Source organism: Chiloscyllium plagiosum, unplaced genomic scaffold, assembly GCF_037043375.1.
Source record: "Chiloscyllium plagiosum isolate Xiang-an unplaced genomic scaffold, Cpla_swu_hap1 HiC_scaffold_4, whole genome shotgun sequence".
Classification (NCBI taxonomy): Eukaryota; Metazoa; Chordata; class Chondrichthyes; order Orectolobiformes; family Hemiscylliidae; genus Chiloscyllium; species Chiloscyllium plagiosum.
Window position 1 is genome coordinate 133,915,728 of NW_028270142.1, and position 22,698 is coordinate 133,938,425.

General features: G+C 41.7%; 1 protein-coding gene across 2 annotated transcripts in view; it reads left to right on the top strand.

Moving 5' to 3' along the window:
* LOC122548864 (guanine nucleotide-binding protein G(s) subunit alpha-like) overlaps positions 1–22,698 on the top strand; it is a 310,047-nt gene that overhangs the window by 197,528 nt on the left and 89,821 nt on the right. For both annotated transcript variants that reach the window (XM_043687749.2, XM_043687750.2), the window contains exon 5: positions 5,366–5,463. In XM_043687749.2, the coding sequence (XP_043543684.2) occupies positions 5,366–5,463 (98 nt within the window). The remainder of the gene's footprint in view (positions 1–5,365; positions 5,464–22,698) is intronic.

Consider the following 22,698-nt stretch of genomic DNA (forward strand, 5'->3'; position numbering starts at 1 on the left):
ACCTTTGTGAACTGGGAATGATATAGTTAGAGCAGGAGCTCACAAGGGGGTGATTAATACTTTTCTGTTCACACGTCTTCTGGGAGTCAACTGGGCCATAACATGATGCGTCTTACGTCCAGTGTGTACCTGATTACAAACCTTCTGCATCTCAAGGGCCACAATAATGATATGAGTAGTCCCCCAGAGTGTAGTAAATGATGGGCTGATGAAGCAATGAATTGTAGGAAAATGTATTTTTAGGGCCGTGTGTAAATTCTGCTGCTGACTATGGTTGTTTTGTTTGTAGTTTGTATGTTGACTCACCGTGACACACATTCTGCCTCATTACTGGGTTACTAGTTATTAGGTTCAGTGATTGGCACAGACCCAGAACTTAGAATAAAACTGTGACCAGTTTGGGTCACTTGCTCCCCAGGGCTTGTCATGCAGTAAAGATATTAACCATCACAAACAAGCACCACAATGGGAAAACTGCAGAGTGCCATCATTAATCTAGCCTTAAGGTACCAAGAGGACAGATCTCCAAGGATTTTAATCACTCAACTGACATTTAACTGGCATTGATCAGCAATTTGATTGAAAATATGTTCATAAAATAAACTGTTGATCTGGTTATAGTTGTAATAGCATAACACTCCTAGATTGCACTGACTGCCAATGGTGAATCTCTGGGTAAAATTAGTCTCTGGCCATGAGAAATCATTGAAACTTACAGCAGCTTTGCACAAAGCAATATTAGTGACTTGAATGTTGAGCCCAAGAGTTAGGTACCTTAACAAACAAACTTCTCTGAATTTAAGGATTTAAAACACATTTCTTTTGTGTTTTCTTCCTTCCCCTACTCAATGCCTGATTACTGCCCTATCAAACTTATGAAAGGAAAATAAAACTCACTCGCATTTATGTAGCATCTTCCATAACCATGGGACCCTTCGAAAGGCTTTCCCATCAATTGATTATTTTTGAAATGTAATTGCTGTCGTAATAGAGGAGCTGGGGTGAAGACTTGACCTTCAGTCTTTACCAGGGCCTTGTTAGGGTGGTCTAAATTGAAACGTGTTCTTTATAATCTCTGTTTCCTTTTATCTCTGTATTTCTTCCTCAGAATCCTTCCTGTTTGTTCCCTAACTGCTTCCCTTTTCCCTTTTTTGTCCTGGTTTCTCTCCTGTTCCCCCTCCTCTGTCCTCCTCCTTCTTTATTTAAGATTGTTAATATTCAGTACATTCACTTTGAATTATATTTAGCTTTTTTTTTACTAAATTTGGAACCTATGGGTGATACTTGTTGTCAATTCCATTTTGACACTCTCACTGCCACAGTAGGTCAGCAAGTGTGTGACTGGATCTTGCTATGCTTGCTGATTGGTCTGTGTGCTGCGACAGAGTGAGGACCTCTCATGATCACATTGCAGAGATGGGACCCTGATTTGCTAAAATTCCACCGAGCTTACAAGGAAAACTGCAGTTGGCACAGTTCGGGTGAAGCAACTTTCACAAGCAACTTGAGCATCCGTAAGTTAGAGAGTGGGGGGAAAGATGGCCAAAGATTTCATTCCGCGTGTTCATGGTGGGCCCTGCAAGTGTGCAGTGGATTGGATTTAGTAGTGATGCCTCTGAGCACTGTGAACCTGTCCACACTCGGCCTTGAATTTTCACAAGATGGAGAGCACCAACGTGTTGGTGAAAACAGTGATGGGGAGACAAATCTGAAGCTCCATCCCCTTGCTGTTTCTGAGTATGTATGGGGGGGGGGGGTTTAATTTGCAAATCTCTCGTTCAGTGAGGGACGTGCAGAAATGCAGCAGACTCCAGCTAATCCAAGGTTTATTTTCGGTGTACCAAAACACACTGTATACCTTAGACCCAGCAGCAGGAAGCCAGGAGCTCTTGGCTCTGTGGTAAGGTCAAGCACCCTTTAGGGCAGCTTCCATACTCTTGTGATCCTGGAACATCTCTGGGAGAGGTCAAGGGCCCTTTAGGGTTGTTAAAAGTTAACATAAACGTGCATGAAAACTGAATAGACTCATTTGAACTGTCGAGGCATGGAAATATTCTCCCCTTTAAATACTTAAGGAAGGAAGCCTACTTATTTTTTAATTCATTTGTGGGATTTGGGTGTTGCTAGCTGGCCAGCATTGATAGCCCATCTCTCTTTGCCCTTGAGAAGGTGGTGGTGAGCTGCTGCTTTGAATCTCTACAGTCCACTTGCTGTGTGTTGACCCATAATAGCGGCAGGGAAGGAATTCCAGGATTTTGACCCAACAACTAAGAAGGAACGGTGGTATATTTCCAAGTCAGGACAGTGAATGGCTTGGAGGCGAACTTGCAGGGTGGTGGTGTTCCCAAGTACCTGCTGCCCTTGTTCTTCATGATGAAAGTGGTCGTGGGTTTGGAAGGTGCTGTCTGAGGACCTTTGGCGAATTTCTGCAGTGCATCTGGTAGATAGTACACACTGCTGCTACTACTAAGCGCAGTGGTGGAGGGATTGAATGTTTGTAGATGAGGTGCAAATCAAGCGGGTTGCTTTGTTCTGCATGGTGTCAAGCTTCTTGAGTGTTATTGGAGCTGCACCCTTCCAAGCAAGTGGGGAGTATTCCATCACATTCCTGACTTATGCCTTGTGGATGGTGGATAGACTTTGGGGTGTCAGGAGGTGAATTTTTCGCCGCAGTATCCCTAGTCTCTGACCCGCTGTTATAGCCACCGTATTTATGTGGTGAGTCCTGTTGAGTTTCTGGTTAATGGTAACCCCACGGATGTTGACAGTGGGCAATTCAGTGATGGTAATACCATTGATTGTTAAGGGGCAGTGGTTAGAGTGTCTGTTGTTGGTGATGGTCATTGTCTGGCATTTGTGTGACGTGAATGTTACTTGCCACTTGTCGGTCCAAGCTTGGATACTATCCAGATCTGCAGTGTTTAAAAGACGCAATCACGCAATTGCTATTTCACTCTGCTGACATTAAACCATGCTGAGCTAACAATCTGAATGTCTGTGGCACTTCTCCGCAGATCAGCTTTGTGGAGCTGGGAATTATCCTGCTTTGTGTTCCTGACCCATGTGTGAATTGTTAGGCCTCATTGGATTTGTGTGTAAATGGCCAGTGGGAAGAGGGGTCAACAGAGGACCCTTCACCATCTTCAGGAAGAGCGAGGAGCGACTCAGCAACAATAAAACTCATTCCTTTGTGTGTGTCAATGCTAGCACTGTTCCTGATTTGAGAAAGAGCTTTACCCATCTGCTGGGTGTTAATGTTGGCAGGAACTTCAAACTGAAATGTCACAACCTTTTAACCACAGTAACTTGTCCCTAACTTCTCAACAAAGTGCTTTGCACATAATTAGTGAAGAAATGACAGAGCAAAAGAACTTGAGCCATTCATGTTGATATTTCTGATTATTTCTTTTGCCTTCCTTTTGTTAAAAGGGCTGTTCTTTCAACAGCAATTCCAGGATGTGAAAGGACTATACTGTTCTGTTAAACAATAGATGTCTATTTGAACCTAGAAAGTCTGCCTTCTGAATATTCTAAATAATACATGAGTGAGAACGTTGGTAATTTTGTTTTGATGTGATCAGCCTTTAACTACTTATCCTTTGTTTCGTGGATCAATAGTTTTACTGTACAGATTACTTTCATTCCTTTTAATGTAAATGATTTATCTATATGAAAATAAATTCTGATCAGTCTGCGTAAGGTCACATGAAGCTGCTAAGCGTAGATATGTGTCTGCAGAGGGAATTTGAAATGCAAACTTCACCAATGCACAAATTATAACAGCTTGCTTTGACTTTTTTTTAAAAAACTATGTGAAATTGGAACAAGGTTCCAATTCCATGTGGTTCCTGGATTAGGTTCCATCACAATGTCATGACCGAAACTTGTCGACAGTACAACTCTCCATCTTAGCCTCTTTATCCCTTGATTCCCTGGTGAGAATACCAACACCCTGCAACCCTCTGAGTGAAGGAATTCTCCTCAGCTCAGGCATGATGGCTGACTCTTTATCCCTGAGCTTTGACCCCCTACTTGTAGGTTTCCCAGTCAGGTGAAAAAGCTTGTCAATATTTCTCTCAAGGAGTCTAGATTAGTGTGGTGCTGGAAAAGCACAGAAGATCAGGCAGCATCCGAGGAGCAGGAATTGATGAAGGGCTTTTGCCCGGAACATTGATTTTCCTGCCCCTTTTATACTGCCTGACCCGCTGTGCTTTTCCAGCACCACTCTAATCTGGACTCTGATCTCCAGCATCTGCAGTCCTCACTTTCGCCTAATACTTCTCTCAAGCCTGTTAACAATTTACATGTGCTCACCTACTATCCTTCTAAGCTTAAGAGAGTGTAGGTTCACTCAACTTCCCATTGCACAGAGGATACTTCTTATCCCAGAAGTCAAACCAACCTTCACTACACCACTCCTAAGGCAGTGCATCCTCTTCAGAGAACACCAAAACTGCACACAGTACTTCAGGTTTGGTCTATTCGAAGCCTTGCATCATTGAAGCAATTGCTTCTTTACACTTGTGCACTAGTCCCTGTATATCGTTTGCTTTGATAATTGACAAGGGCCTGAATGGTTAACTTGCAGTGATTCACAGCCAGTCCTCTCTGAGTACCAATTAATCTCCCTATTACTTTATTTAAAAATCTACTTTCCAGTTACCAAAATAGATAATTTTACATTTCCTCGCATTATACTGCATCTGCCATCTTTTTGTCTACTGACCCAATCTATCGATATCTCTTTACAGCTTCTTTGCTTCTTCTTCACAGCTTACATTTCCAACTGGTTTTTAGTCAGTCAGTTCAGATGTGCTATATCACATTTCTGGGAAAGATGGGACTTGGATTCAGATGACTCTCAGTGCGCCATTAGAGCCCACCTAGCTTTGCTAAATCATCACTTTAGTCATCTTGTCCCCTCTGAGACAGGTGGGACTTGAACCCAAGCCTCTTGGCTCAGAGCTGAAAAATGTGTTGCTGGAAAAGCGCAGCAGGTCAGGCAACATCAAAGGAGCAGGAGAATCGACGTTTCGGGCATAAGTCCTTCTTCTCCTCCTGCTCCTTTGATGCTGCCTGACCTGCTGTGCTTTTCCAGCAACACATTTTTCAGCTCTGATCTCCAGCATCTGCAGTTCTCACTTTCTCCTCTTGGCTCAGAGTCAAGATCACCACAAGAGTCCCTATATTTTTCATTCACCTGTTCAGAGATGTTATGGCACATGACATTGAACGCAAACTTTCTAGTCCAGAGGTAGGGACACTGTGCCACAAGAGCCTAATCTAAACTAATTTATCATCTCTAATGCCACGAGGTCTGGTCTTGAAATCGGTTTTATTAACTGAAAATTTCTTTGTTTTGTAGGAGTTCTTCGATCATGCGAAAGCACTGTGGGACGATGAAGGTATAAAGGCTTGTTTTGAAAGGTCAAATGAGTACCAGCTCATTGACTGCGCACAGTAGTAAGTATCATTCACCTAAAAATGAATCCCAATCTTTCTAAGGCATTATGCTTATTTTTAATGTGCTTCAAATTGCATTAAAGTTAGTAATTAGAATGGAGTGTGCATTAAACATGAATTTTGTAAGGGATTTGTAATGTACTTTATGTGAAACTTAGTGAAACAACACTGATATTTTTAAAACTGTAAGGCATTTGTAATCTATGACATATTTGAATTTTGGATGTAGTTGTACGATACAGAAGAATTGTGAGAAAGATAACTTGCTGTCATTCTGAAACTGTCGATGGATTGGGCATGAGCTGGAATCTGAAAGCAGTGTCTGTTGTCGTTTAGTATAATCAACCTGCACTTTGGGAACCTGCTCCTTTAATTGAAGTTCCCTCCAGTGAACAAGAAGTAAAGTCAATTGGGTCAACATTTGGCTCAGGCAGAAATTTGCCAGTTGAACCGACCAAGGTTAATGGATGTGAAACGTTTTCATCAAAGGGGCTGGCAACTCTAGCTAACTGTCTGATTGATATATGGCTGTATCGATTATATTATATCGAGCAAATTTAGTGAAAAACTATTGACTCAATCACTCACTCTGATATCCAGAGACATTGCAACTTGTAAAACTGTAATTGTAAATTAATACTGTGGCCAACCAGTTGAGATGCTGAATTGTTAATTTCTTTTGCATGGAATGTGGGTATCACAGGCTGCTCCAGGATTTAAAGATAGATTCACATTGCCTCATTGCCTTTGAGAATGTGTTGGGACATTGTCTCCTCCAGGCGCTGCAGTTCGTGTGCTGTAGGGACATTCATATAGCTGTTAGGAAGGGAGTTTCAGGTTTATTTGACCAAGTGACACTGAAAGAACAGCAATATATTTTCAAGTTAGGATGGTGAGTGGCTTATCATTCCAGATGTTAATGGTTGTGAGTTTGAAGGGTGCTGTTTGGGAAATTTTTGTTGATAAAGTAAAATTAGCATGAAAGACAGTACATCTTTTATATACGATTATGTTCATGTTTTTGTTTGAGGGCTAATTGCGCTTTCAGAATTATATTTTCACTTGCTTTCAAACTACTTTTAGAAGGCTTCTGCTATAATGTTAATGGAGGGTTTAATTTTCATTAAGTAACATCATACACAGCCATATCCAATGCAATTAGTAGTTAAAGCCTTGTACAAACTCATGTATTGAAGCAGAGCAGTTTGGGAAGAGTGTGAGAGAATTCCATCAACAACCCACATTTAACCATTGGATCAAATTGGCAGCAGAATCCATTGGGAATTGGGCCACACAAACAGTAAGGAAGATTTATTTTTGCCTGGGAGATTTTTATTTCCCAGTTAAATAACTTTAAGAATTTTTTGAGGATCTAAAAACAATCTTTCTAGGCAGTTTAAGGCTAGAAATGTCTTTCCAAGTTGTAAATGTCAGGAACACAAACCACTTATAAGGTTTGAGGGAATTTCATTGAGCAACATTCCAGTCTCCTTTCTGTCCTATCTGGTACAGCCATGGACTTTTGCTGGAATGCGGCATCATTGACATCCACAACTTACTTGTATCATACACACACCAGCTATTATTCACACAGAGGTCAGGAGGCCAGCATGCTGTTTCACTGTGACATTCATGATGGCATAACTGGTCATGGTCTCACCTAATGCTGAGCAGGTCGGGCAGCATCCAAGGAGCAGGAGAATCGACGTTTCGGGCATAAGCCCTTCTTCTTTCCTGAAGAAGGGCTTATGCCCGAAACGTCGATTCTCCTGCTCCTTGGATACTGCTTGACCTGCTGCGCTTTTCCAGCAACACATTTTTCAGCTCTGATCTCCACCATCTGCAGTCCTCACTTTCTCCTCACCTAATCCTCATCAAGTTTCTCCCAAGTGTAAATGATTCCATCCTCCTCCCCCCACCCACCCAAAAAAAAGTACTTTGGGGAAGATCCGGGGAGGAGAAAATATTATGGGCATCAATATGTTGTGGTGTGAGAGGTGAAATGGCAGCTTCCTGACAGCAGGATGAAAGTTGGGCAGTAAGCGTGTGGCAGATTATACTGGGATTGTGCTTCCCAGTACCAAGTGGCAACACAGCGTATAGTTAACACATTGGCATGTTGCCATTGTGACGAATCAGAATCCTGAGGTGCTATGGACATTTTATTTTAACTTTTAATTCCAGATTGTGGTTTATAAAAGAGGACTGCTTCAGCCAGTAACAATGACTGACTCTAAAGCCATGGAAGGTCAGGCAGACTTCAAGCAGGAAGTGATAACAGGCTCACTCTCGCTAACTCACTCACTTTCCCTCCTTCCCTCATTACCCAGTCCTCCTCCACCAAAAACAAAACTATTTCATCAAACTACAGGGTTAAGACTCCTGAAATCAACTGTTCCATTATCAATATTTCACCAATGATTCAGAGCCTGATCCATGTATCTTTTAACTGTTTAATCTTTCTTTGGACTTTGTTCATTCCAGCATTGCCAACTCCTTTTGCATTCAGCAAGTTAAAAACACTGTTGTCTTTGTTACCTGGAGAAAGCCTGGTTAAATTGCCTCCTCCTAAAACACAAACTTATTGTGTCTGAGAGAAAGGTATCCGCAGGGCAGAGATTCTTTCTAACTGACCCTTGTCTGGACAAACTGAAGGAGCCAATAAATAAAGGAGCAGTACTCCCTCACCAAGAAGTTGAACAATTTACAGTATCGTCTGGAACCAACATCATTTGGGGAACCTAGTCCAGGGTCTGGTCATAACAACATTGACAACAATTTAATCGCAAGATTAAATTTTACTTCTGTGACGACAGAATAGCAAGTGAGAAACCCATCTCTTCAGATTAATAACTGGTCGAGGGTAATGTGCTTGATATAAATCATTAGGAAAGTGTTAGGCTTAATTAGAAAGGATATCATAGTAGCACATTTAGAAATATATAACATTAAGCAGTCTGCTTGGCTTCATAAAGGGGAAATCATACCTGCCAGGTGTATTGTAGTTCATTGAGGAGGTAACAGGCAGGATAACCTTCCCAGGGATCTTGGTGTGAGAAAAGGCTGCTTTGAACCAGAGGGAGCAGAAGACATTAAGTTTCAGTCGCAGTTCTCCAATGAGATTGGTGCATGGATGGAAGGAAGAAAATTAGTGAGCATGAAAAAGTGAACAAAGGCCCCATGGGAATGAGTCAGAGGAATAATGGTGGAGAACCAGAAAATGACAGTGGGCTTGAGTAAATACTTTACATCGGTCTCCACAGTAGAGGATGTTAATAACATTCCAAAAAAATTAAATCAAGGGGCAAAGGTCGGGGAAGAAATAAATACAATAATTTTCCCCAGTACTACTTCTCTGTTGGTAGTTAAAGGGGCTAAAGGTTGATAGGTTCCTGTAGTTGGTGGGCTGGATAATAGGATTATAGAGGAAGTAGCTCCAGAGATTGTGGATGCACTGATAGTAATCTTCTAGAAATGCCCACACTCTGGAAAAGTCTCGGAGGATAGAAAAATTGCTATTGTAACACATTTTATCCAAAAAAAGGGGAAACAAAAAAAAAACAGACAACTGTTGGGTGGTTTGCTTGATATAAATCATTAGGAAAGTGTTAGGCTTAATTAGAAAGGATATCATAGCACATTTAGAAATATATAACATTAAGCAGTCTGCTTGGCTTCATAAAGGGGAAATCATACCTGCCAGGTGTATTGTAGTTCATTGAGGAGGTAACAGGCAGGATAGATGAAGGGGAACCAGTAGCTGTAATATATTTGGAATTCCATAAGGTGCTGCTTCTAAAGCGACTTAAGAGCTTTTTATTCTTCTACAGATAGATTGTTTTCTATCATATAGAAAACAGAGTTTGGATAGGGAGAGGGTGCTTTTTCGGGTGGCAATATGTAAACAGAGATCAATACTGGGCCGACTATTATTTACAATTTATACAAATGATTTTGAGGTAAGTGAATATACTAAAGCCGATTTTTGGTTGTCTCAAAAATAGTTTGCAAGTCAAGTCGTGAGGATGACGAGGGAAAATGTGAGGTTAAGAACTTTGACAGGAAGTCTGAAGGAGCTGAATGTTATTTAAATGGAGGAGGAATGTACACATCTGCAGTATAAAGGGATTTGGGAATCTCAGAGTCATATAGCATGCACACAGACCCTTTGGTCCAACTTGTCAATGCCGACCAAGTTTCCCACATTAAACTAGTCTCTCTTGCCTGCATTTGGCCCATATCTCTCCAAACCTTGCCTATCATGTACCTGTCCAAATGTCTTTTAAATGTTGCAACTTCCTCTAGCAATTTATTCTACACACAAACTGCCCTCTATGTGAAAAAGAGGTCCCTTTTTAATGTTTCTCCTCTGCTTAAAAATATGCCCCCTTGTTTTGAACTCATCCACCCACACTAGGGAAAAGATTCTTGTTATACACCTTATCTATGCCCCTCGTTATATTATAAACCTCCATAAGTTCACCCCTCGACCTCCTTATTGGAGTCCTTGTGAAGAAGAAAGCTTGCATCCAAATTCAATAGATAATAGGGAAGGCAAATTGAATGTTGGCCTTTATTTCTCCAAAGGGAATGGAATGTAGAAATAGCAAAGTCTATACAAGGGACGACTCAGACCACAGCTGGAATATAGTGAATAGCTTTGTACCTCTTCTCTAAGGAAAGGTATACTGACATTGGAGGCAGTTCAGTCTTATGAGGAGAGGTTAAAAGTAAACTCATGGAGGCTAGAAGAATAACCTATTTAAAATGTATGAGACTCTTAAGGGACCTGACAGGATATGTGTGGAGAGATTGTTCCCTTTGTGGGAGGGCCAAGGACCAGAGGGTATTGTCTCAGAGTGAGGGATCTCCCATTTAAAACCGAGATGAGGAAGTATTTCGTCCCTCAGAGGACAGTGAAACTGTAGACTGTGATACCACAGAGGGCTGTCAAGGTTGGGGCATTAAGTGTATTCACGGCTGAGATTGAGTTTAAATCAGTAAGGGAATTGAGGCTTGTAGGGGAAGGCAGGAAATGGAGCTGTGAATTATCGGGGGGGGGGTGCGGGGGCGGGGCGGGGGCGCGCGGTGGGGCGCGGGGGTCGCGATGATGTTTCACTGAACTGTTAATCCAGAAACCCAAGTAATGTTCGAATGCTGGGTTCAAATCTTGCCACACAGATGGTGGAATTTGCCTTCGGTTGGAAAAAAAATCTGGAATGAAGAGCCTAATCCTGACCATGAATCCATTGCTGATTGTCAGAAAAACCCATCTGGCTCATTAATGTCCTTTTTAGGGAAGGAAAGTGCCATCTTTCCCTGGTCTGGCCTACATGTGTTTCCAGCCCCACAGCAATATGGTTGACTCTTAACTGCCCTCTGAGCTATTAGGGATGGGCAATAAATGTTGGTCCAGCCAGCGACACCTTCATACTTTGAATGCATTTAAAAAAGATCAACTCAGCCATTACCTCATTAAGTAGTGGAGCAGTCTCAGTTGGGCGAATGGCCACCTTTATGGCCTTGTGAAAGCTGGTGATTGTTCAAGGGGATTGCAGAGTGACTGTGTCAGGGAAGGTTGCGACAATTCTCAGAAAGGAAAAAGTGAGGACTGCAGATGCTGGAGATCAGAGCTGAAAAATGTGTTGCTGGAAAAGCGCAGCAGGTCAGGCAGCATCCAAGGAGCAGGAGAATCGACGTTTCGGGCATAAGCCCTTCTTCAGGAATCGGGATTCCTGAAGAAGGGCTTATGCCCGAAACGTCGATTCCCCTGCTCCTTGGATGCTGCCTGACCTGCTGCGCTTTTCCAGCAACACATTTTCAGCACAATTCTGAGAAAGATTGTTAGTGACTGAAGGAGGGAGCTGAACAGCAGAGGGAAGGTTAGTCTCTGCCAGAGGCAGCTCAAGCATGTCAGTAGAGAAGTCAGCACAGATTGAAGCTGGGAAAGTCAAGAGTAGACAAGAGCAGACAAAGAGTTCTAGGGAGAGAGTTGAAGGTGATGTTGGAGCAGCTTGATGGTGAATGAAGTTCTCGATTTATTGACACTTGTGAAAGGGTGAAGATGGATGGCTGAAAGGTCACACAAGGCAGGGCAATGGTGATAGAGGGAGAGTTGAGCATGATGGAGGGAAGAGCAGAGCTGACTGAAGGGAGGATGCAAGGTCATGACTTTCAGTTCCAGGATCCAAGGCAAGTTGGGAGGGACTCTCAGTTGAAGATCCTCCTGTCAGACAGACAGCATGATGCTGTTGGCTTGCAGGGAGTGAATGCCCATCCAGGTGCTATTTAAATATGGCAGCCAGACCTTTGAACGCCATGAGATAACAGCGGAGTCAGTGACTTTCTGCTCATGCGAGCTTCACAGTTGACTGCAGATTGAATAAGCTGGCCACCGCATTATTATATGTGGCCTTCCCATGTTCGAGATGAAGTCTCTCTCTATTCCAGTCCTGCTGCTCTCGATGATTCTCAGAGAAGGTTGTTCAAATGCATTCTATCTGACCCTTGTCGATCGACCAAGGTTTCACCAAGGTGAGCACACGTGGCCCAGAATCTTTTCCCTCTTGTCTTCAAATGTTAACATCCTTCAAATACAAATTAGGAATGCTGGAGCAAGTTCTTTATCTGGAGAGTGGTTGGAATGTAGACCACATGATCACAGGCAGCGGTCGAGAGCATTGATTTGGATTCACCTAAAGGGGCAACTGGTTGAGCAGGTTTTGCTGGTATATTAGCTCAAGAATAGCGGGAGGAGCCTTGAATGGGATATAAACACTAGTATAGACCTATTGGGCTGAATGGCCTTGTTTTGTTTTGCATATTTGATGTAACTTTACTGTACAGTGCAAATAAGAGTTTTTCTTTTTGGCCTTTGCCATTTTAGTGTTAGCAAATCTCAAAGTTTCTCCATCCACAGTTCTGAAACGTTGTCGAATCTTGGTGCTGAGTAAGGGGTGCTGTGTCTCGGGTGATGTCAATAGACACTCTACTTCATCTACTAATTCTGCAATCGAATTAACAAAGAACTGGGTCAGAACTGACCATTAATGACAGCGGGTTAAAGTTTTAGCAAGTATTGTAAGAAAACCCTCAATTATTAACTGGTGGAGCGAACTCTGACCAAGCATATTTTGGTTTGATAGGGTTGGATTTTTGACATGAATTTTCTGGGGTCTATGAATTAACAGCCACTTACTCCTTCCATCGAGTCAATTTTACTGGGCCCAATGAGGGGTTGCCCCGAAAACTCAGGGGAAAATAACTACGGGACACAAATATCAATTTGTTCTTTTCTCCACATACTTTTTGGAGTGCACTGCCGAAAACTCATCTGGCAGAAGAGAAAATCAGTTCTGTTTGTTAATGAAGCAGTTACTAGCGCCAGCATTTATTATTTTTGTGAAGGTAATGGGGAGCTTGATTCCTGAAGTGCTGCAGTCTGTGTGGGTTAGGGACAGTGCTGCTGGAGGGGGACCTCCTGAATCTGCTGCAGTGCAGGGATGGTGATCGAGTTTGAAGTCAGGATGGTGTGTGGAAGAGAGGGGAAATTATAGGGGATGGTGTTCCAATGGTTCTGCTGCTCTCGTCCTCTTGAGGTGAGAGCAGAGCCTTGTAGATGGTGGACAGATGGCAGGAAGACAGGAGGCTAGTTCCTAGCAGCAGAATTCATAGAATCCACAATTCAGAAGAGGCCCCTTCAGCCCATCAAGCTTGTTTGCTGGATTTAAAAGCCTGTCCAAAATCTTTCCATATTTGTAGGGTGGCTGTATCAATTTTTTTAAACTAGCTTTGCACTTCTTTTCAGCCATAGATGATATGTCCTTCTCAAAAAAAAAATTTCCTTTCTCTCTTACTGGAATAGATACTTTCTAAGCTCAACAAATATCTCCTTGAACATCTGCCACTGCACCTTTTCGGAATAAGCTTTTCACCATGTTTCCCAGTTCACTCTGTCGTCATACCCTTGTGGTTACCTTTATTTTAGATGCAAAACACTACTGGCTCCTTCCAAACAGACTCTGAAATTCTGTGTTACGTACGCCATCATTTAGAGGCTGCTTTGCCATGAGGTTATCAATTACATTACCAGGTCTACAATAGCTTTCTTTATAGTTGACTGTAAGACATACTGCTGTAAGGAATTGTCCAAGAGGCTCTTTATGATCTCATTTTCTAAATCCCATTTGCCAGTCTGATTGTTCTAATCTTGAATGTAGATTAAAGTCAAACATGATTGTTTCTTACATGCTGTGTTTATATCTTATTGCCTGCTTTGTACTGCTGTTCATTGATGCCTCTGCCAAGGGGAAAAGTTTATTCCTGTCCATACCTGCCATAATTTTATACATCTCAATCATATGTCATTCCCCCTCCACCATCATCCCCAGTTGGTTCAAGTAAAGTCTATCCAATCTTTCTTTATAACTGAAACTCTCCAGCCAAGGCAACATCCTGGTAAATCTCCCTTGCACCCTTTCCAGTGCAACCGTCTATAAGGTGGGCTCCAGAACTACACGCTGTACTCTGGTTGTGACCTGACCAACGTTTTGCATAGTTCTAGCATCACCTCCTGGCTCTTAAACATTATGTCCTGGCTAATAAAGGCAAGTATCCCATGTACCTTCTTAACCACTTCATCTTGCCTATCCTGCTACCTTACAGGAATACATTGCCTGGTCCATGATAGCCTCCTTTATAGTTGGCTGTAAGAAATACTGCTGTAAGGAATTATCGAAGAATTTTTATGATCTCATTTTCTGAATCCCATTTAGAGGAAATTCTGCTTTTATATCTCTGTGGCATCAATATGAAATCACTGTACAATATATTTTCTGTCAGGAAAAATTTTGCATTTATAATATCAGTTTGGTCAGAGCTGCACTCATACAATTGCAAATTGTAATCTCCACAGAATTATTGAGATAGATACAATCATAGTGTAACGTTTGCAACCTGAATGATAACTTTTGTGTTCAAAAGTCCAGGTTATGTTTAACTTATGTATTCACTGAAGCTTCATTCATTGAAGATAATGAAAACTAAAGCTGATAAAGATTTTAGTGAAAAGGCACGCTGAAAATTGCTGAATTTTATCAAATACAGCTTTAGGTGGGTTGAGGCATTTATCAGTTCGGGATTCATGTCTTTGCTCCTGTCGAAGAAAGTTAATTGAAAGCCTTTCTAATCCAAGCTGTCAGCAATTATGGACAGAGTTTAGTGTATTTTCAAAAAGTAAATTTGCTGTCAGACAACTGGATATTTTTCATTTAAAAGCTAGATTTTGAGATGGCATCCAGAAAAAGACTTCTGGTAATCTTTGTGGGAATTTGAATTTGCCGTTTAGCTCTTCCTTTGGAGTGAATGCTAATCCACAAATCATTTAACATCGCATTAATTCATGGTGAAAACAGTCATCTATACTTATCGCTACTTACAGAGATCGTAAAACATTAGTATTCCCAGCACCAGCTGCCTAGGTTTTTGTTTGACATTCTATGTACAATATTCTTGTTTATCATTGAGTTAAGAGTAACACGTTGTGCCAAAGATTGCATGACATTGGTTCTCACTTTCCTGTTAGAATCAGCTGCTCTGTCTGTTCCCAGTCTCTGTAAAGCAGTCTTTCTCTGGGGGGCCTTGAGGACCTGAGCTTGAATTTAGCCAGCCTGCACTGGAAGAAATGCCAACTGTCTCAAGGCTGTTTGTGAAGTATGCTTGCAATTTTATTTCAGCTCCCAGTGAATGGGAATCTACAGCAACATGTATAACCTAGCATTAAATTGCTCAGTTGGAAGCCTCTTCTGAAATGGGAGTTGAAGCAGATGGTTGGATTAATGTCTGGAGACTTCAACAATGTGCAGCAACTACAGCACTGGAGAGTGCTAAAGGGAGTGCTAAAACTGCGCAATTTTGCATAGAGTTTGTTTTATTTCATAAAGAACCCCCATTCTTCACTACAGAAATGTTTAGAAAGGAATATTTTTAGGCTTGGTGTCACATTTTATCAGATAATGCTCTGGTGAATTGATCTGCAATATTTCACCATGCTCTATCTGTTATATACATGCAATTTGTTGGTAATTATTCTTTCAAAATCATTTTTGACTAGAAAATGTTGAATCTGTTAACTGATGGCCACTGTGTTTCACTGGCTGCCATCCAGCTACAGAATTAATGCTTGTTAAAGCAATGTCTGTGTTGGCATATACCGGCTTGGTACTAAATTTTCCTGAGGCTGGGCGACAGATTCAAATGGAAAAGGTACTTGAGGGAAAGTACAGTTTGCACACAGAACTTAATAGTTGCAAAAGTTGAAAAAGAAGTAAGACAATGGACAATAAAGGCAACGGCATTGTGGTCTCTGGACTTGTTGAACAATGCACAAATACGAGGAAGCTTTGAGGAAAGTGGGCACCAAAGAAAATGACTATGCACATTCAGTAAGTGACAACGACAATTTCACGGGAACTTATTTGGGAGAGAGCAACGAGAATATCTGGCCAGGACTGATAGAATTGAGGGCAGCAAAGCAAAAGTGAGACAAAAGAAAATATGGCTGTTTGAGGAGCAGCACAGGTCAATGTGGGAGCAACTGAGATTGGTTATGACAGAATGTAAAAGTTGGAGAACTATAATTATAGATGACGTCCCATAATGCGCCTGAAGAAGGAATCCATTCAGTGTTTGTACAGATAATTTGCGTGAACGTTTACATTATAATTCCTCTTACCAACAGAAACCTTCCATTTTTGGGTCTTTAAGATTACTCTAGTGATGAGAAGCACTGTATATATTCCAGACCAGCTGCATCGTGTTGCTGGGAACTGATTCAGATACCTGTACTATGATGAATGCATCCCATTTAGGCTTCTATAAGCCAAGAGTTATTTGCACCAGAGGGATCCAAATTAGAATTAGGAATAAAAATTTCTGATCATGGAAAAAAATAAAAGTTTACATTAATTACTCTTGAAATTGTCGATCTATGATATTTTTCTTGAAGAGACCATAACATATATGGGCGGAAATTAGGCCATTCAGCTCATCGAGTCTGGTCCGCCATTTAATCATGGCTGATCAGTCTCTCAACCCTGTTCTCCCGCCTTTTTCCCCATAAACTTTGATCCTCTTTGGGCAGGGTCACCATGTCCATCTGGAGACCAAACAGAATGTCTCTGTTTCAAGCCTGTGGTAGTGAGTTTGTGTCCTACTTCCTTGTTTCTTTTTTTCATCTCCGCAGATCTAACATTGTGGAGATGCACTTGATTGACCAATGGATTGTTCCTCTTGAGAGGTGGAGTTATGTTTGATTGAGGTAATGATGGGATTAATCGTTTGAGATTCAACGAGATTTATTTGAGCGCAAGTGGTGGTGTTAAAGTAATATCTCTGGGCGAGTAAACCAGATCCTGAGGCTGATCTTCTGGGGACATGGAAAAATTTGAAATTAGTACAAACCTAGGATTAAAAGCTTGAATATAGTAATGACACAGCCTCAACAGCTCTCTGTGATGAAAAATTGCACAGATTAAAAATTACTGTCTGAGGGAAACCAACTGGTTCTCTAATGCTCTTTGAGAAGGAAATCTGCTGTCCTTGCTGATCTAACCTAGGTGTGACTCCAAATGATGCCGAATCTTATCCTTCCCTGATGTTCGCACACTTGGACTTCCAGCAGCACTTCGTGAAAAGCATTCAGGAGGGGGATACTATTTTTCATCCTTACTCCAATCCTGTCATGGCGAAGCCAATAGCGTAATGTTTAACTGGCTGTAGCATCTCACACCAGCAGCACCCTTTGACATGGCAAGGTTTAAAAACTGGAATAAAATAAGCGTTCTGAAGAAGGATCACTGGATTCAAAATGTTAACTCACTTTTTGTCTCCATAGTTTCTCTAGCAATTTCTGTATTTGTGTTTTAAAAACTGGAAATGATGCTGTATGGCTTAGTCTCTCACCTTCTAAAGCAGCTGAATCATTGTAAGGGAACCTCCTCAAGATGATGCAATAGATTTTGGCTGAATATTTCTTCTCGATTGGCATCACCAGTAGTTTGGATTCTAGCTCCCTGAGATCGCCGAGCTGAGAAGCAGCGGGAACCACAGCACAAAATACAAATAACGAGCTTTAATTGCACTTGATGCAGCTGATGTTGGCATTAGATTCGATTTCCTGCTCGTTCTTTGTGGGGTGGTAAGACCAGCATCTCTTGCAAGTGGAGACATTCCGATGCATCTGCTGCCATTGCCCTTGGCCTTGCTGAAGTTCGAGGTCTCAAGTTTGGAAGGTGCTGTGGAAGGACCTTCAGTGAGTTTCTGCAGTGCATCTTGCAGGTTGTTAACGCTACTGTGCATCAGCAGTGGAGAGCGTGAATACAATGGATGGGATGCCCATCAAGTGAGCTACTTTGTCCTGGATGGTGTGAAGCTCCTTGAGTGTTGTTGGAGCTGCAGCCATCCAAGCAAATGGGGACTATTCCCCATGCACTACTTGCTTAGGCCTTGTAACTGGTAGATAGATAGGTTTTGAAGATTCAGGACCTCTGCTCTTCTAGCCAAAGAATTTCAAGCCCACTTCAGTTTCTGGCCAATGGTGAGCCCCAAGATGATATTAGAGGAGATCTCAAGTGAAACTGGTGCCTTGACTATGTAAAGGCAGCGGTTCTCTCTTGTTGGTGATCATTGCCTGGCACTTTTGTGGCATGAAAGTTACATCCAGTTTTACTCCCCTTTCTTCAGGGAGGATGTAATTTCTTGGAGGCTGATTTGAGAATTACAGAGATGAAAGCTTTGACTTATGAAGAGAGATTATGCAACTTAACTCTATATTCAGCAGAGTTGAGAAGAATGCAGTGATATCTAATTGCAGTCTGTAAAATACTAAACAGGATTGATGAAGGAGATGCAGGTGTTTCCCCTTGTGGGGCAGCCTAGGATGAGAGGTCATCGTTGGAGGGTAAAGGGTAGCAGATTGAAAACAGAATTGAGGACAATTTACTTTTGTCAAGGGGTGGTGAATCTGTGGTGCGGTGGATACTGGAACGTGGGATAAATTTAAGCTGGAGGGAGATAGACAGCTTTTCAAATTAGTGACAGGTTAAAGAGTTATGAGTAGTGTGCAGGAAGGTGGAGTTGAGGCTGAGATAAGACCAGCCAAATGATAGAATAGTTTCAATGAGCTGAGTGGCCCATTCCTGCTCCCAGTTTTGTTCTCAACATTTTTATTCAACTGTGATGCAGCTTGAAATCAAAGAAGGCCATCAGCATCATTCTTCAGTTAACAGCAGGGTGTAGGGTCCAAACAGCAGCATGAGTCTGCCAGGACAATAGAAATGAATAGTGAACAAATCATCACATATAAAGACTGAATCTGCTGAAGAAATGTAGTTCAAAGCCAGAGACCAGGAATTGTGCATGTTCATACATGGATTCTTAGCAACTTTGATTCTGTAACCTGTGTTGAGCTCTGCCTTATTAGCCAACCTGAAATGAGCAGCCCTGTCGTTTCCTACAGCCAGAATCTTGCGTGTGGTTAAATCCCAGTCTGATCTCCACTGAACTGGAGCTGATCTCAGTTGGAGAAATCTTGCACTGTGGTCAAAAGTAAACTGAGAAATATAATAGGGATATAAAGCAAACCAAAGTAATATTTCATGTTAGCCCCAAGGCCCACAAAGTGGAGTGTCTTCAATCTTGGAATTGATGAACCATAAAGCATCAGAGCAAAGTTGGCCATTCAGCCCACAGAGTCTGCTCTGCAATTCAGCAAAATCCAGGCTCCACTTTCCTGACATTTCCCTATAGTCCTTGTTTCCCTTCCTGCTTAAAAATCTGACTGTCTCGGCCTCGAAGATACTTAACTACCAAGCCTGGACAGCCTTGTGCAGTAAAGAATTCCACAGATTAACTACCCTCACTGTCCAAACTGGGGTATCCCTTCACTCTGAGATTATGTTTCAAATCTTAGCTCTTCCACAACTCCTAACACTTTAAAATTGAATATTCCAATTTTATCTGTTTCAGAATCAAAGTGTATGACCTAACATTTCTGTATTCTGAACTCTATCTCATCCTAGTTTTATTCACTCACTTAGTCTTTAACTTTTTACTCCCATTGGCATTTTAATGTGTTCTAACTCATTGCTATCTGTAAAAGGGAAACTCAACTCTCTATTCTTTCATTTCATTCGTTAACATATATATCATAAAATGCTCTACCCCTGTACAGATCCTTAAGGAAAACACAAGGATGATACAAAGAAGTATGACAGGGTGGCGCAACATCGAGGGCCGAAGGGCCTGTATTGCGCTGTAATGTTCTATGTCTCTCATGATTTTATAAACATCTATAAGGTCACCCCTCAGCCTCCACCGCTCCAGGGAAATAAGCTCCAGCCTGTTCAGCCTCTCTCTATAAGCTCAATTTCTCCAACCCTGGCAACATCCTTGTAAATCTCTTCAGAACCCTTTCAAGTTTCACAACATCCTTCCGATAGGAAGGAGACCAGAATAGTACGGCAATATTCGAAAAGTGGCCTAACCAGTGCCCTGTACAGCCACAACATGACCTCCAAACTCCTGTACTCAATACTCTGACCAATAAAGGAAAGCATACCAAACTCCTCCTTCACTACTCTATCGACCTGTGACTCAACTTTCAAGGAACTATGAGCCTGCACTCCAAGGTCTCTTTTTTTTTCCAGTAACACTTCCCAGGACCTTACCATTAAGTGTATAAGTCCTGTTCTAATTTGCTTTTCCAAACTGCAGCACCTCACATTTATCTAAATTAAACTCCATCTGCCACTCCTCAGTGGCATTGGCCTAGCATCATCCGCATGCATTAGATCAACTTCCACTGAACTCCCTTCTATTCTACCTACCCAATAACAATACCACCTACCCAATAACAATCCCAAATCTTGCACACACTCTGTTCTCAAATGTCTTGTCTCAATTTAAATTTAGATGAGATGCAGCTTTATCCAATTAAACATTGGGTCAATGAATCTGTTGTTGTATTTTTGTGTTATTTTCCATGACACAGAATTACCACTCACCTTCTGGTTAGGTAGGTAGTGTAGGTTCACTTTATTTGGAAATCTCAAACTGATTTATTCACCAGGTAACCCTGTAGTCGCACAGCAGCCTCTGTACGTATCCTTTAATCGAACATACTGCTGCCTGGAATCCTCTTAGCTGCAAGTTGCTGCTGTTGTTCAATCCACAGACTTTTAACACCGAAATGAGACAGCACCTAAGTTTTTAAATGACAATCTAATGCTATCATTTCTTTCTCAAAGTTGATACCCAGTGCTTATATTTATCTAGTTTTAAAACATTTGCAGGTTTTAGCAATATATATTTTCTGTCACAGCAGTCAGCATTGTCAGACTTCTAGGGTGTGAAATTAAACACCCACATTTCCACTTTTGGGTGGGAAACAGGGTTAAGTCGATTAAATACAGAGATTTTTAGTGAAGCACAGGTTCTTGGTGGTGGAAAATGATTTGAGCATTGAATCAATGTATATAAGTTACATGTACAAGCTCCAGGAAGTGCACAGCCTGGCAAATCAGCTCGGTAATTGATTAATTTCTCTGTCCCTATTTATGGCAGCCAGTTCATTGAATTCTGCAGTAAAACAGAGGCTCACGCAGCCTGATAGGTGTGTACTGTCAAAGCTGCACTCAGTCTACATTAGTCCTTCTTTCCAGTACTTAGCCCACAGCCTTCAATGTTCTGACATTTCAAGTGCTCATTCACATGCTTTTTGAAGATTGTGAAGTTACCCATCTCATATACTCTCCCAGATAGTGCTTTCCAGAGCCCCCTCTCACTACCCTGTGGGTGGTAAAAAGTTTCCTCAAATCCCCATTAAACCTCCTGGCTTTCACCTTAAAATTGTGCCTCCTTGTTATTGACCCTTCAACTACAAGAATGCTGCTTTCTAATCGCCCTGCCACTACCTCCTCATCTTACGCACTTCTGTCTGCTCCTCCCGCCCCATCCTCAACCTGAAACAAAAAACCCACTGAACTGGAAATCGGAAAGAAAATCATAAATCTCTGGGAAAACTCAACAGGTCCTTCACTACAGGTTCTGAAGAAGGGTCACTGACCCAAAATGTTAAGTCTGCTTTCTCTCCACAAATGCAGGGGCTGGCACAGTGGCTCAATGGTAAGCACTGCTGCCTCAAAGCGCCAGGGACCCGGGTTCAATTCCAGCCTACAATCTGGAACACTCCTTCACGACCAACATTCCCTCCCTTCAGCCCACAGCACTTTCCCCTGCAAGCGCAGAAGGTGTATGGGACACTGTGCACAAGATACTTGTGCCTTCCATTGTTTTTCAACTTGGCATTGACAGTGTTTAAATGGAGGACTGTGTGGCACTACATCATGAAGGATGTTTGTAGATCAGTTTTGTATATCAGAATATTGCAGTGGTGCGAGACTATTTTTATTAACATAAATGCACTTAAGGGCTGTTCCCTTGCAGCCTGTGATTCACTATTTTGCTGAAGCAGACAAACTGAAATAACACACGGTGTGGCAATATTGAAGTGAGCATTTCCTTTTTTCTTGCTGAAGTGTATGGCATCTTCATAGAACGAAGAAAACAAAACTTGCTCTGAAAGGTTTAATTTGATTCCTGCACTAGTGGCAGCCATGCTTTCAGCTCCCTCAGCTTAGACTTTCCAATTCAAAACCAGACAACCTGTCCCTGCTCTTTTTGAGATGCCCTTTAATCCTGACTCCTATCCAGATCTGTCCTTAAGCAGATCAGTGCTTTTTTTTTTAAAAAACAAAATCATTTTAGTTGTTTCGGTGATGTATGTGGGTTACTTTGTAATGTTAAAGCTATGTGTTGCAAACATTTTCAACATTACTGTAAGAAACTATAGCAGAAATGCAAATTTACATTTATAATCTATGTGTTTACTACACTCCATTCAGGGTTGTTTTGTACATTAACTGCCAGGAAGCCATTCTCATCATCATTTCTTAGAATGCTAGAAACCTCCAAAACAGAAAGAGGCTATTTAACCCATCATCCCTCTGCTGTCTCTTTCAAAGGAAAGCCATACTTTGGCCCATACAGATATTTGTTGCTAACCAAGCCAGTTCCTGATTCCCACATCTCCATCCAACTCACTTCTGAAATTCTTTATCAAGTTACCTTCTCCTTTTCTGGTAGATTATTTGAAAATTGAAAATGCATGTCGCAGAG